Source organism: Etheostoma cragini, chromosome 19, assembly GCF_013103735.1.
Source record: "Etheostoma cragini isolate CJK2018 chromosome 19, CSU_Ecrag_1.0, whole genome shotgun sequence".
NCBI classification, from domain to species: Eukaryota; Metazoa; Chordata; class Actinopteri; order Perciformes; family Percidae; genus Etheostoma; species Etheostoma cragini.
The window spans coordinates 6,276,372-6,291,237 of NC_048425.1; the positions used below are offsets into that span (position 1 = coordinate 6,276,372).

At 39.2% G+C, this 14,866-nt stretch overlaps 1 protein-coding gene and 1 long non-coding RNA gene across 2 annotated transcripts; one reads left to right on the plus strand and one right to left on the minus strand.

Moving 5' to 3' along the window:
- Positions 1–936: 936 nt before the first annotated feature.
- LOC117962172 lies at positions 937–10,047 on the plus strand. The gene is made up of 3 exons (XR_004660586.1): positions 937–1,251; positions 4,406–4,514; positions 9,867–10,047. It is a non-coding gene; the product is annotated as an uncharacterized LOC117962172 (long non-coding RNA).
- tm4sf5 (transmembrane 4 L six family member 5) lies at positions 8,555–14,136 on the minus strand. Its single transcript, XM_034901294.1, has 5 exons — positions 13,684–14,136; positions 12,359–12,439; positions 10,991–11,130; positions 9,897–10,089; positions 8,555–8,645 (listed from the first exon to the last, which is right to left on the minus strand). The coding sequence occupies exons 1-5, from the start codon at positions 13,855–13,857 to the stop codon at positions 8,628–8,630; spliced, it is 606 nt and encodes a 201-aa protein (XP_034757185.1). The 5' UTR covers positions 13,858–14,136; the 3' UTR covers positions 8,555–8,627.
- Between the last annotated feature and the right edge of the window lie 730 nt (positions 14,137–14,866).

Below are 14,866 nucleotides of genomic sequence, written 5' to 3' on the forward strand. Positions count from 1 at the left end.
TACAATTTCACATTATACTATTATATGCGCGTGCAGGAAGTGGAAGCCTCTGTGCGCGTGCGGAGGGGAGGCTGAATGAGAAGCTGCACCAGACAGGCTAATCTGAGCTTTCATCTAGAGCAGCTGTACGTCAATTATCTGTTCTCTTGCTCCGAGATTAAACCAGTGAAGTGGACACAGTGTTTATCTGCTCATTCAACTTTAAAGTAAAGCCTGAAGATGTGTTTAATATGTTTTTAGTTGCTCAGAAATGGCGTTATTCCGCCCAATCAGCGATGCCAATTGAACTGACAGTCCAGTTCACTGGACAGTTAAAGAGAATGTGGCGTACGTGCAGAAAAGGCGTGACGTAAGGTGGGCTTCACAAACAGTAGCCCACAAAATGCTCTCAGCATATGAACGGGAACTCCTCCGATGACACACCTGCTCCAAAACCAAAACAACAACCCTTAAGCTCTTTTGATAAGAGAGGCTTACACCTACGTGTCAAAGTATTATTTAGCAGCAGTCTTGTAATTACCTTTTCAAGTGATGTTTAAATACGTTTAATGACATTTTTAAATGACTTACCTGGAGCTGTGAACGTGAGACTTGAAGACAAACAGTGGAAAATGGATAAACTTGATAACTTCCCAGCTGCCACGCGACTGTCCCCGATCACTTCATCTGGGTTTTCTTGTCGCTTCCCTCATTACAACTTGTCCCGGGTGGCGCTGCTCAGGCTGAGCTGTGCATCCCTGTGGGCAGTATGGAAAGGGTTTCTGTGGCGCGGAGCGACTGGACTTTAAATAGCTAATCCCCAGAGCATGGTGAGTGGGTGGACACGCCTGCTTTCTCTCACCCTCCCTCCTTCTCTCCTCCTGTCTGCTGTCCCTCCCTCTGAGCTCCCGACTCTCCCTTTCTCTTTGGTGCCTCTCACCCATCCCACATACACACACATGCTGTTCCTCCTGCATGTTTCTTTTTCCTCTACCTTCATCACATATTTGTTGATACAGATAACAGAAAATGTCATCATGGTCTAAGTTAATTACTGAGATGACGAATTAGGGTCATTTCACCTCTAAACTTTGAGCAACAAGTTGTAATCCCATTTTAACAACAGACTTTAACCTTTGTTGCGTGTCTTGGGGCATGAAGCCCTGATAAAGTTCTGTAAACCTGGTCCAGGTAAGGACCTTTGTCTTTTCTCTTGGTCCATCAGAGAGGTCAGAGGTCACTATCGGCTGTAGGACGTCATTACTGGTGCTGGTAGGACTGTTTATTTTACTTCCCTCCTCTTTTAAAATGTATTTTCATATTTTAGTTGCTCTATAAATACTGCTTGTGTTTGTTTTGTAAAGCCCTTTTAGCTGCATTTCATGTATGAAAGTTACAGAAGCTGAAAATAAAGGTTATTGTTATTATGGTAATATGCAATTATTGCAATGAGCAGGTACAAGGTGCAGACCAATGCACAAACAATGAAAAACACTTTCTTCAATGAAAATGTTATGTGAAGGACATCCTTTCATACTTAAATAATGTAGGAAGAAGATTGTGATGGATGGGTGTGTACGGTAGATTATTTTCACATTACGTGACACTCAGTTCCCGACTGGTGTCCTGGGAGATTTTTCTTATTTACCACAAACAGAACTTCACCACGACCTTCAGCAAAATGTGCTATCATTGGCCCAAACTCAGAAGTTATATTTCTGAATACGCTATGTGATTCCGTTTTTGTGCTTAATTCTAATAAATGTGAATATGAGAGATCAGTGTTTGAGCACTAAAGAAAGGAGAGACCAACTTTTGGAGGAAATACCTACATATCCTACTAGAGTTAGTAGCTTTTAGTCTGAAGTGGATCAAAAGAGCAGAATTAACAAACAACAGTCACCTGTTGAGTCCAACCTTATGGAATACAAGGCCATTTTCATTTACAGGAAATTTTAAGATTAAGAGTAAGATTTATTGTCCATGCAAATATCTACCAAAATCTAAGCTCTAAGAATCAACATTAACTGTAATGAAACAATCCGATCACGGTGATTTTGTGTTCTGATCATATGTTCCATACAGTCTACGGATTTGGCCGTTACGAGCACTTGGAGAAAAAAGTGACATGAGGCAGGGTTTGTTTCAACAATGTTCTAAAGGTTTGATGAGACGTACAAGAATGTGTACATACATATGTATGTATGTATGTATATATATATATACTCTATATTTTCAAACAGTTGCTCCATTAACTTTGATAACATGAGACTAGATAGATAAGCAAGGGACACCAGAGGAAAAGACGATTGGTTCAAGGTACGTTCACGCTGATAAATCTTCAGCGAGGAAAGCATTGTAACATTTATGATGCCAATCAAAACAGATGAGAAAGACTTTGTTCAATTTTCACTAAACGAAATGTAACATATTCACAACACTAACAGGTAATGACTTGTTTCTTGGCTCATGTCCACTAAATTTCTTGCCAAACCTGCTAGATGTTTTACTATTTAACAGTGACAGTTAACCGTGAGAGCCATGCAAAGTAACAAAACACAGACTGGTTGGTTCCAGCTAGTTTTGTGCAATGTACGGTATGTTCAAGGTTTACCTCAAAAAGCATCTAAATTGCATTTAAACAGAACAACCACTTATATTACTCTGAAGATCCACCCAAAGCCAGTATTTGCAGTCATGTACAGTATAGTACAGTACAGTAAATGTTTGAGGGCTGAAAAACCAAGTCATTTGTCATGTTATCAGGAGGAAAAACCTAACAAATTAAAATCTGACTTTGCAGACAGTTCTAATCAAGAATATTCACACAAACCCTTGCTATAAAGACAGACATATGGAGATAGAGGAAACCTTGGATGTTGTTGGCCCATTAGATGGTTTATTGCTCTTTATTAGCTTCCTGGTCGGTGGTTTAAGGCCTATTCAAGGCCACTCAGTTGTTGGAGAGATTTGTCCTAGTGGAAATATACCCAGATGAGCTCTCAGAGTGAGCCTGCGCCTGGTGATTAGAAATCACCCAGGAAACTGTCTGTGTAACAGCAGGCAAATGTCTGAAGCTGATTTTTACTGTGAAGTGCAACAGGGACTTACCCACAAGTGGCAATTAAAAATTACACAGAATACAACTAATGGGTTATTCATAATTGTGGCTTTTTGAAAGGCCAAAAAGCATCTGCTGGACCAAGGCTTTTATAATTAAAAACCCCACAGATACTTTTCTGTTTCAAGATAAATCATTAGCAAACACTATCAACTTTAATTATTGCAGCTCCCCCCAAAAACATGTTTAGTATTGGTGTATCTGAATTGCTCCCTTAAGGGTAAGTGAAAAACATAATATGTAAGTACATTTTAGTGCTGCAAACTGCAAGTGAAAAAAAACAACTAAAGGGTATTAAGATCTTGTAGACTAATGTAGTTGACAATAATAAAATACTGACTGTCGAGGATTAAATTACACAATAAAGCCCACAGGCTTAGTCCCATTGTGATCCTCTGGGGATAAGGGGTTGCAAAGTCTGGCAAGACCAACAGGTACAAAGACATATACAATATCCATTCAAGCATATAAAAGGAAACCACTGAATTTATTTGGGATGAGTCCCAATCTGACAGATTACTTTCTCTCCATTTCTTTATAGACTGCTTACAATTTGTGTCTGCTTCAATGAGTTTGAGAGAAACTGGCAGTTTATTCCATTCAACTGCAGCCATGTATGAACATTTATTTTTGCCCGATGGACTCTTAAATCTAAAAATTATAAAATCTGTTGATCTTCCTCTTCTTGCACATATGTGATTGTCTCAAAAGATATTAAAGGAGTTGGACAAATATATGGGGACCTCATTATGAAGAATCTTAGGGGGTAAGTCTCAAACGAGCATGAGCTAGATCTGTTATTTCAGCTGAAAGTGAGAGATGTACTAAAGCTGATCTTTAACATCTGCCAGTGTCGATGACATCTGTTCTAATGAGTCTGTTATGTCTCCAACTGTTGCATGCTGCACAGCAGCTTCAAAGTCTCTGCCGTCTGTCCACCTAATGAGTGACAGACATGCATGTGCTCGCTCACATGTGCAGATGCGACATTGTCTCTAATTTTAAATCAACTCTGTGTGGATGATTAACTGTAGAGCAGCCGACCTGGACCATAGTTGTGCAGAGTTAAAGTTTTGAAATAAACGCAAAATAAAATTTGTATTCTTCACTAGGCACAGTTTTCTAATTTTTTCTTATTGATATTATCATACAATTAGGTGTTTTTACCCTATTTTAGAGTAATTTCAAATTCTTCCCCCCCCATGATCTTCCCCATTATCTTCCATGATTCCTTAACTGAAAATTGGGGATTATGAAAGCATATTGCATGTTAACAACAGCCCTTTAATTTTTTTTGTGCAACAGATTCCAAACTTGTACAGAGGTTACTGTTACACCGCCTTCACAGAGGGTCAAGTGGTCCTTCTGCGGTTTCACCTCCGTGCATTTTGACACTCATTCCTCTCCATGTAAGGTAAGATGTCAACAAGTGCCCCTGCTAGTCTACCGGTGGCCTGAGTAGTATTATGAGGCAACACTGTAGCTTCCTGGGAGACCACGTGGACGCTCAGATATCAGGAGCTTAACCACTCCCACTGGGCTTTTGGCCTTAAATGCCATCGTAATATCAGCTGTGGGGAAAAACTAGATGGTGAGTGGAAAGCACCATTTTCAAAATACAGACATCTTTCCCTGTGAATTTTTGTCCCAGTGGTATTTTAATCCCTCAGTGCCACTGCCCTATGGCCAAGAGACAAGAATAGCAGCACTGCGAATGTGCAGGAAGTCAGAAACAGAAAGGATTAGAGACATCAGAGGTTCAAAAGTATCTTTATCGTCTGTGAACTAAAATTAATAAGTCTTAGACTCTGAGGTATAATGGACAGGATGATAAGGATGATGAGTGTCATTCAGAATATTGCCCAAGGCATACCCATGCCCAGGGAGCTACATGCTAATCTTGCCAGCGCATGCTACTTCTATAATGTTGCCTTTTGGGGTCTAGACTCCTTGGTTTTAATCAATGTATAATATTGAGCTGGATATTAAAATGGGTCTATAATAACGTGTAGGGCGGCCTAGAGCTGACGCACGCATGCACGCATGCACGCGCTCACACACACACACACACACACACACACACACACACACACACACACACACACACACACACACACGCACACCTCGAAAACATATTAATAATGTTGTGACTCCACAGCGATTAAAAAGGTTTTTTCACCTATGTAGTTCACGTCTTGCTGAAACGAAATAGGCAGGGCATATGTAAAGTATCCCCAGCTACCAAGTTACTCTTTAGCCCTGATTTAAAAAAAGATATTTTAAGATAAAGGCATATTAAAATCAGAGACCAATGGAAATTCTGTAAAGAATCAAGTCATTGCAGGGTTAAACCAGTCTAGTCCTGTGTGAGTGTTTACTGTCCCCCACCCCAACTCCCTGTTTCTTGCTCCCTCCCCCAGACGCCCGGACATTCCCATAGGCCGTTTGTTGATTTTCTGTGCAACCGGGACTGACTGGCTGAGGTCGCTCATGGCTGGTTCCAACCTCTGTCACCCCTTTTTTTTTTTTCTCCTCAGTGCCCTCCGCCCTCTCTGGGCCTCATTATGTCATTTATCTCATGCCTTGTCTCACATCTCTTTACAATGCTCTGTTTTTACATCATGTTAAATGTACTGTTCTCAGTGATTAAATTAATTGTTGAAGAACATAAGGGATGGGGACCAATCACGTTTGTAACCTACATACCATGCATACATCTGGTACTGCAGAGTATAGTAAATAGAAAATGTGAGGGTGCAGAGCAGATTGGCTTTACTACGGAAGCAGTCAAATTGAGAAAAAAGGTGTAACATTTCTGGCTGGTAAACTCCATAAGAAATAGAAAGGTTGTGATGCTTTCATTTTATGCCTTTTTTATACTTATTATTTTACTCCCAAAAACATTGCCACAGAGACTAAATTTAGCTGAAAATGCTGATTTTTCTTTGAATATTCTTCTGTGAGTGATGGGGCTAGGAATTGCACTTGCAAATTGTTTCAATTGTATATTCAGTTGAAAGTGGAAGATTTGAATATGGACTTGATGCATTTTTCTGTGGATTGAGCCTTTTCATAGTTTCACAATGTTTATATAGCACCTGAACCTGCTTCGTGACTAAAATAAATACACGGAAATGTTACTTTTTCACACTAGGGGACGTTTAAACCTCTCATCTCCACACAAAGCAAAGCTAGCAGATGTGATACTTCTCCTCAGTTCTAACTCATTTTGTGTTCATGCTGTCATTAAGCAATGATGTAAAAGAGAAAACAGTGATGCTATGTCTTGTTGTTTATGTCTGGTCCAAGTGTAAAATATCATGTTCCAGAGTAATATGATAATACAGTACCAGTAACACTGTCAGCATATTTAAGCAATTGATACCTTAGTAGAATTACAACCACTTTGACTGAAATTAAGAACTGTCAAGTCAATTTATTGATAGAGCAAATTAAAAAAACAACACCAAGATGCTTTTACAGAGAGACGTGAAGGCACTGTACAGTTAAATAATCAGAAAGTTAAGTAAAAGGTAGACATTTAGCTTTTAATGCAAATTCAATTTGCAGACCGGCTGAATGTGCCTGAGTGTCTACTTTGTGGCTCCACTTAGGTCATTTATAGTGTGGTTGACATAATTATTGGGTGGTGGACACTGCTAAGTTATCACTTACGTGTGTCTGAGTGGACATTTGTGCCGCCAGCATGACTGTTGTTTTTAAACGAGGCTGTGGGTGTGGGTGCGCTGAGGAGTGTTAACCCAAGGTGACGAAAGAAAGAGGAAGAGGAGCCCCATTGTAGAAATGTTAGTTCACTTAAAAAGCTTTAATCATCTTGCACAGATTGATTTGTACTTTTTGTCCTGCTCTGCCCAAATCGTGTTTTCACTAGTCCGGCCAATGCTGGCCAGTTCTGCTTCATACCCTGTTTTCCCTGTTTCCCCTTCTGCCTCCTCTTTGTTATGTCAGTCAGGCCTGAAAACCAAGAGGAGGGGCTCGATTTGGGAGAGGGCCACATTTCTAAATAATGGCCTCACTGCAGGGTCTAAACAAGTGCACAATGCAGATACAACGGAAGAATCATGTGCTTGAAAAACTGCCTTGTTATTCCCTCTTGTGGAACTTCTCCCTGTCTTTCAAGTCACTCATTGCATGCACTCACTTATATGAGTGTTTGTAGTCCTCGCCATCAAACAGCAGTTTCTTTGCCTCTCTTGATTCTTTAAGAGTGGCTACCATTTGCATGAGAAGTGGCTGAGACGGGCCCCCTTCCAGTTTTCCTCCCTTTGTCCACCCATTCTTTTATTCCAAATTCTTCTCACTTATGTTCCTTCCTCGCTTTGTGCTGTGCATTATATAAGAGAGCTGCATAACACGGGCCAATCAGTTAGCTAAGTTGGGCACAGGGCATATTTCCACAGCAACATAATTTTGCCTCCCTGTACTGGAAGTATGTGAACACAGGAAATTGAAATTTAGAAGAAATTGTTTGGTTTACAAACCAAAGTCCACAGAAAAGCTGAAAGCCATATTCACTTGGCGGCACAAAAAGAACTCATTTCATCTTCTCTTTCATCTGTGCTGCAATAAAGGTTTAGCTTTGGGTTGTTGGTAGTTGGGTGTCTATATTTACCTGGGTGCAGCTCTGCAACAGGCTTTTAACTTTAAAGTTAGATAACAATTACCACGAAACAGCTCCATGGCAGCAAAGGATTATGAGCTTAACCTGCACCTGTACTAACAGGACAGATTGTGTAGTGTTTTTGCAGCTGCAATGTTCGCAGTGTCCACAGGGGGGCGTTCTGACCTTTGACATTTGTCTCGAAGCACAATAATCCTGTTAGATCTGGCTGTCTGGCTTCATGGGCACAGCATGAGGTGAGCAATTGACAAAGATCTTAACAGTGATTCGGAAGTTCAGAAGTTCTTCAACTGGATAATCTGAGTTATTGAGTGACAGTTTGTTTTGGGGCAAAAATAAAACAGCAGTTCACATAACAACTGTTCAGGAAATCTGTTTCTCAATGTTGGTAGTCACAGGAAACTGATGGAACTTTTCTCAAATTATGCACAAATCCACTCATAAAAACATGGCTACATAGTAAATGTTTTGTATATATATATATATATATATATATATATATATATATATATATATATATATATTTAAATTCTTAAGCTTTTATTGTGTATAGTCCAAGTAAAGGCACAAAAAAACAAACACAAATCATTATTTACAATTACGCATTGATCCAGTGTGTGTGGTGTTTTCAGTGTAGAAATTACCTTTTAATTTCGGGATTGTTTAAATGTAGATTTCAACCTAAAATAAATCCAGCCAGCATAACATTCATACAATAATGGAGTAAGGCTTTGATAGATCTGAAAAAACCATCTAAGACACAGACTTGGTGTGAGACAAAAGAGTATCAATAGAAAACCCCTAGCTGTTGAATAGAGAGGTATCCCTGAATATGCCTCCTGGCCCTGGTGAAGGTTTTTTACAACCGGGCCATCTTCTTTACTTTCACAATCCACCATCATCCTGCAACAGGACAGAATACACATCTTAATTTCATGTTTAGGACACAAATCCAGGTCTCACGTGACTTACTGACAGTGCTGTTAATAAATGTGAGCATCATGTTAATGTGCAGACATGTTACATCGCATTGTCACATTGTTGATACAACGCACAAGTGGATTTGTCTGACAAATGTAGACAGTGATAAATAATATTTTGGATACTTTGTAAATCCTGTACAATAACTATTTCAGATCAACTTACAGTATGTCCATTATTTGTGTGCATGTAAAATGTGCCTGAGCACTTTTGCAAGTCAGCAAAATACAAAAATAGCAGTCCTCACTACATGTTTAACCATGTGCTGAATCTGAGTTTAATCTTCAACCTGTGTTCAATATTTCTGTTGAAAAAGTATATGTACCTAATTGTATGTAATCATGCCAAGCTGCTACCTGCTGTACCTTTATAATAAGTCATCAATCACATTGATTCACGTTTAATTTGAATATACTTTATTAGCAAGGGAATCTTGATGACAACTAAAATTTAGCCCTAAATCTCTGTGTCTAAATTTTGGATTTTCAAGTGTTTACAGTCACTGATTGCACTGAAATAAAATGTACAGTCTCTAAAAGAATAGTTCAACATTTTGGGAACTATGCCTTTTCGCTTTCTGCTACGAGTTAGATGAGAAGATACATACCATTCTCATGTTTATTCGCTAACTTTTAAGGTACAACCGGTGAGCTTAGAACAAATGCTGAAAAAAGGAGGGAACAGCTAGCCTGGATCTCTCCAAAGAGAACAAAATCCACAGACCAGTACCTCTAAAGCTCACAAATCAAAACATCATATGTAGGTTGTTTGTGTTATCCAAAAAGTGCAAACTATTCCTTTAAAGGAGTTCAGCAAGTCTGGCTACAATCCCAGCCAATCTCCTTGGTTTTAACACCGGATCAAAACTTTTCCCCTTTCCTGTTTTCCATCAGCGGCAGGCTGATAAAAGTGCAATCTAAACAGCACTAAAGCATGTAGGAAGCTGCGACTCGGACAAGTCATTCAACAAACTACTGTAGCTGTCTCACTTCCAGCAACCAAACTAGTTAATCCAGAGCATGTTGCTTCTCTGTGTAGCTTTCATGACCTCCTGGGCTCAGATATATGGTTCAAAACTCATTGTGTCATTTGAAAGAGTTGCATTTGTTCCTCTCCAAACTTATATATATATTTTTTTTTTAGGTTTGGAGTTTCAGGATTTGTTTCACCTACATCTTTGCTGTCGCGGCAGTCCCCGCAGATGCATCCCAAGCAGCCGTTGACCACCTGGATGCCGCAGAGCACCAGCTGCACCACTCCCATGGCCAGCAGTATGGAGAACAGAACGACGTGCCACATCACTGCGTTGGCAGGGTAATCGCAGATTGTCCACAGAGTCTGGTTTATAAGGTAGCTGCCATTACCACTGTGAGGGAGAAGAACATTAAAAATAATCACTGTCCAAGAGACACACCACAGTCTAATTGAAAAGATGTGTGAAGGGTGCGGGAAGAAAAAGCCAAAAAAGCTGACTGAGTTGAGGAAAAATGGGTTGGTAAGAAGGTGAATGGAACAACTGAGGAGTGGAGAAAGAAAGCACATGGAAAATAGAAAGCAGAGGGAGTTGTTAAAATGACTTGTTTGGGCCAACAAACAGTCCAAAATGTAAAGATATTTAATTTATATAAAACTGAAGGAAGGATGGATTGTGTACTCAAGCTTGCTTCGCTCCCTGTAACCCCATGTACTGCTCATCATGGACAGCAATAGCCTACCTAATAATAACATCCTCATATTTATAAATTAATATCCCAATCTTCCTCTGTCAGGTAATTTCTGTTTTACCTGCCTAAGATCATAAAATACTTCTGTGGTTCCCCAATGTGTTGTCGCAGTGTCATTTCTTGGTTTTATGGCCAGCAAAAAGCCAAACTCACATGTACTAAATTGACTGTTTGTCAACTGGAAGAAGAAGAATCTGAAGTTTAACATGGTCTATGCATGCATTTATTAGGTGCATGCATTGATAAGACTGTTTTCACATTAGACAATAAGACTAGGAGTGGTTTCCTATTTTGAATTCCCAGGCTCATCACTGCATAATTGTGCTCACTGAAGCTGCAAAATAACACAGAACAGAAAGTGCTGGTCCAGTCTGCCACCTACTGGATGTTAATAATATGGCAGGTGTTATTTTTTATAATCAAGAACTGAAATTCTTCTGCTGCACTGACAAAGATAATAAAGCTAAAAATTAGTTTTAACAGCATCCCCTACTTGCCCAGAAAAAGTCAATTTAAATGAGGTATGATAGGAGAATCACTCACGTGCCAAGGTCTTCAAAGGGGTATTCCCAGTTGCCGTTCACCCGACACTTGGGTCCAATAGCCAGACCTGCAGAGGCCACACTGGTGCAGTAGATGGCTCCAACCAGGCCGAAAGCAGAGGAGAACACAGAGTTCAGCATCTGAAAGAGACATAGGAACACATTGTTTATTTGACATTTCTGAATTACTGTCCCTAAAAATAGGTGTTGTCTTGTAGGGAATTATGTTTAAAATAAGGCCTCATGCAGTGGGAACTGTCTTCAGGAGGTCTTCTTTTTAAAGGATTTGTTTTCTCGTCCTTTTAATTTCTTCTCCTCTAAAGTAGGCCTATGTTGCCTTTCAAAGCTGTTAATGTGAGCAAGGGCCACACAAATACCTTTGACTTGACTTGACAGGATATAAGACGGACAAAAACGCACACAAATGTCTCCACAACTAGCTGATTAGCCTATTAGTCTTGTTCCTGATACTTAAAACAAAGTGAGTACTGTTTATAGCCCTACTTCTGCAAATCGTATTTATCAAAACATCTTGACTGCAAATACTTATTCCCAGTACAATAAATATAATAAAATATTAGTGTTGTAATGTAACTAAGTACAAGTACTTTGCTACTCTGCTTAAGTAAAATGTTCACGGATCTGTACTTTACTTTGTTAGTTATATTTCCAGAAACCTTTACTTTTACTCCACTACATTTCCTTAATAAAATGTATACTTTTACACCACTACATTCACCTAAGCGTCTTAGTTACACGTTACTACAAAATAAAATCTGAAGAAATTTGTTACACTGGAAAAAAGCAGTTTGGCGAAGCATTGCTCCTAAAGTGCCAAGATAATGCACGCTCCATTACACTGGTGGCCTAATGCCTGTTTGTTGCCAAGCGGCAAAAAAACCAACAGGCCACAATAAGAAGAAGCGTAATAACTGATAGTGTCATGGAAGCACCTGGTGCAGGCTCTGCTGCCATGGTAACAGACGATGACCACCCCGACGACAGCGGTGATGAAGATATTATTACACACCTTTGGCCATAAATTTCATAATTAAGTTTTTTTTTTACCTTTACTTTTCCTGCTAATACTGAACTACATTTAACATCTTAATTACTTTTGGTGTTTAAGCATAGTAAATATCAGATACTTTAAGACCTTTACTCAAGTTATATTCTAAAAGGAAACTTTAACTTCTAACTTTTACAAGACTCTAAAATATAATAACATGATGGTAAATTAATAATACAATACACATGATTCCAGTTTGTCCTTCAGTGCTTGATATGACATCACCCCCGCCCACGCTTTAGCCTTTTACCGCTCCCCACACTGGCGTATAAATGTAAATCTTCAAATGACTTTACTTACTCTGCAACGGTTGCCACAGCAACCTGCTCCACAGCAACCCTTGCCCCCAGCCCTGATAGCTGAGCAGCTCGGACAAAGCATCTGAAAAAGTTAAAAATCAAAAATGTTTTCTTTTTTGTCAAACAATGTCAATTTTGTCAAAACGGGCAAGAGTTTCTTGAAAACATTTAATATGTAGGTATGGTGTGTGTGTGTCCATAAATGTACACATGCCTACATTTGCATTATGTGCGTGTCTCTGTGTGCTCTGTTATCACTTAAAGCAAATATTTGTGAATCCTGAATAGAGTTTTACTCTCTTAAATCCAACTTCCTGGTCCCTGTTCCGATGTAATATCATGATAAAGGCTTTCCATATGACTCAAAGGTCTCTCTGATCCGGTTATGAGATGGATGAGTATTTATGATTTATTTATTTATTGGCCTTGTTAAAACGTCGAGATAATGTTGGCGGTGACCCAAATAATCCCATTTGCTTGTCCTTGGTGAGGAAGTACAGGAGAGCAGATAATGTTTTAATCTCTTAACAGTGAATGTGTCAGTTTCCCTAAAGGTTTTCCTTAGTATAACCAGTATAAATATACTCCATTACAAGTAAAAGTCTTGTTTTGTTGGTGTTGCTTAAGTAAAAATATGCAAGTATTATAGGGTACACGTACCAAAAGTATCAAAGGTTAAAGTACTCAATGCAGAAACATTGGTGGTATACTATTATACTTTGGTTTAATGTATAACAATGCATCAGCTCATAAATTCACCTAATGTTCCATATGTAAAATTTGAATCTGTATAGAAACTAGGCCTGTAGATGAGAAATACATGTGGGATAGTATTGTAGTGGTTTGGAAGTATAAAGTAGTGTCAAATGGAAATCCTCAATAGAAAATACCTTAAAATTGGACTTCTTCTATGATTCTTATAGCAAACCGTGCTCATGTTGGGTTTAATTTTCAATTTTGAGAAGGATTTTGGTATGACTAATTACATCAAAAGGAAAAAAACACTTTTGATCTGGACTAGGATTTTAAAATAAAGTAGTTGATGGATTATTTACTGAAAAATCTGGGTATCATACTTTTCACCGAGTCAAAGGTAAGGCCATAGTGAAAAAAAAAAATATTTTCACTAAATGCAACAGATAATGATTACATTTTTTTTTGTCATTGGCTACTTCTAAAAGAAAGTCCTACGGTTATTCAACCCATAGTAATACAACTCAATGAGATTTTACAAGTTTACACAGGGCAGAGTTAATGACTGAAAAACCTAATAAAACACACAATAACACATTAAACCAGACTTATATACACAGATCATTTACTTACAAAGAGGCCTCCTCCGATAAGTCCCCCCATGAGCCAGACCTGGAGGGAGATCTGATTATTTTCCAGTTTCTGCCCATCGGGGAAGAACAGCAGGAGGTTGGAGATCATGCAGATGAACGCGGAAGGCAGCAGAATAAGGCCCACCAGGCGGGCACACTTCCCAGTACAACACATGTTTTTTACCTTTTAGTCTTATTTTTGCTCCCTCTCTTTCTCTACTCTCACTTTGAGTATCTTTCTCTCTCTAAGGCAGGGAAATCAAAGAGGAGGCGAATGAGAAGCTCACCCCTCACACTGCGAAAGTCAAACACAGCCAGTGACAGTTAGAGCAGGAAGCAGGGAGGGAACAAAGGCCAAGTACTGGTGTAGCTGCCTCTAATCTCAATTCAGACCTGCGTATTTTCTCATGAGTCTCGGATAAACAAGAATATCTTGAGTCAAATGAGTCAGTGTCAAAGCAAAGATGCTGGACAAACATTAAACCTACACAAAGTAAAGATCACAGAAAAGAGAAGGGTTTGTGTGTTTGGTCAGGGGCTTGAACATTCAGTTAGACGGCCTTTGATTCATGAAGATATCAGTGTGTTTGTTCTATTTATGGCTGATAGCAAATACAAGAGAGGGCTTGGCCTAAAGTACTGCTTAATCACAGCCTAGTCAACCAAAGATACAAAATGTGTGTGTGTGTGTGTGTGTGTGTGTGTGTGTGTGTAATATACAAACAAAATTAGTTATAGAGTGTTTACTTTGCATGTACTTACATGTTAGGGACGGAGCAACAAGACGCAGGATGCAGGTTTCTGGATTTCAAAACGATGACAATTTAGAGGGCTCACTTTTTACAGCCACATTATTTAACCAAGGCTAGATTAGCAACCCTGTAATTTAGGCAACTACCCTGACCTCAAACCCGTAGGGGCCCTTAAAGACTTTTAGACTCACTCCCCACTTCTCATTCCTCAGTTTGGACATCCTCAATTACTTTCCCTGCCTCATCTTCCTCCCACGTGAGATGCGAGCGGAAGAGAAAAAATAAAAGCACAACGACGGATTCAAGGCAACTGGCATTTAACAAAATGAGACATCTGTGGTCCGGAGCCGTCATTTTAAAGTCAATAAATATTAAGTGTGCCACAGCTGATGGTTTGTATACTCCAGCTGTTTGTGACATCTCTTTTATATA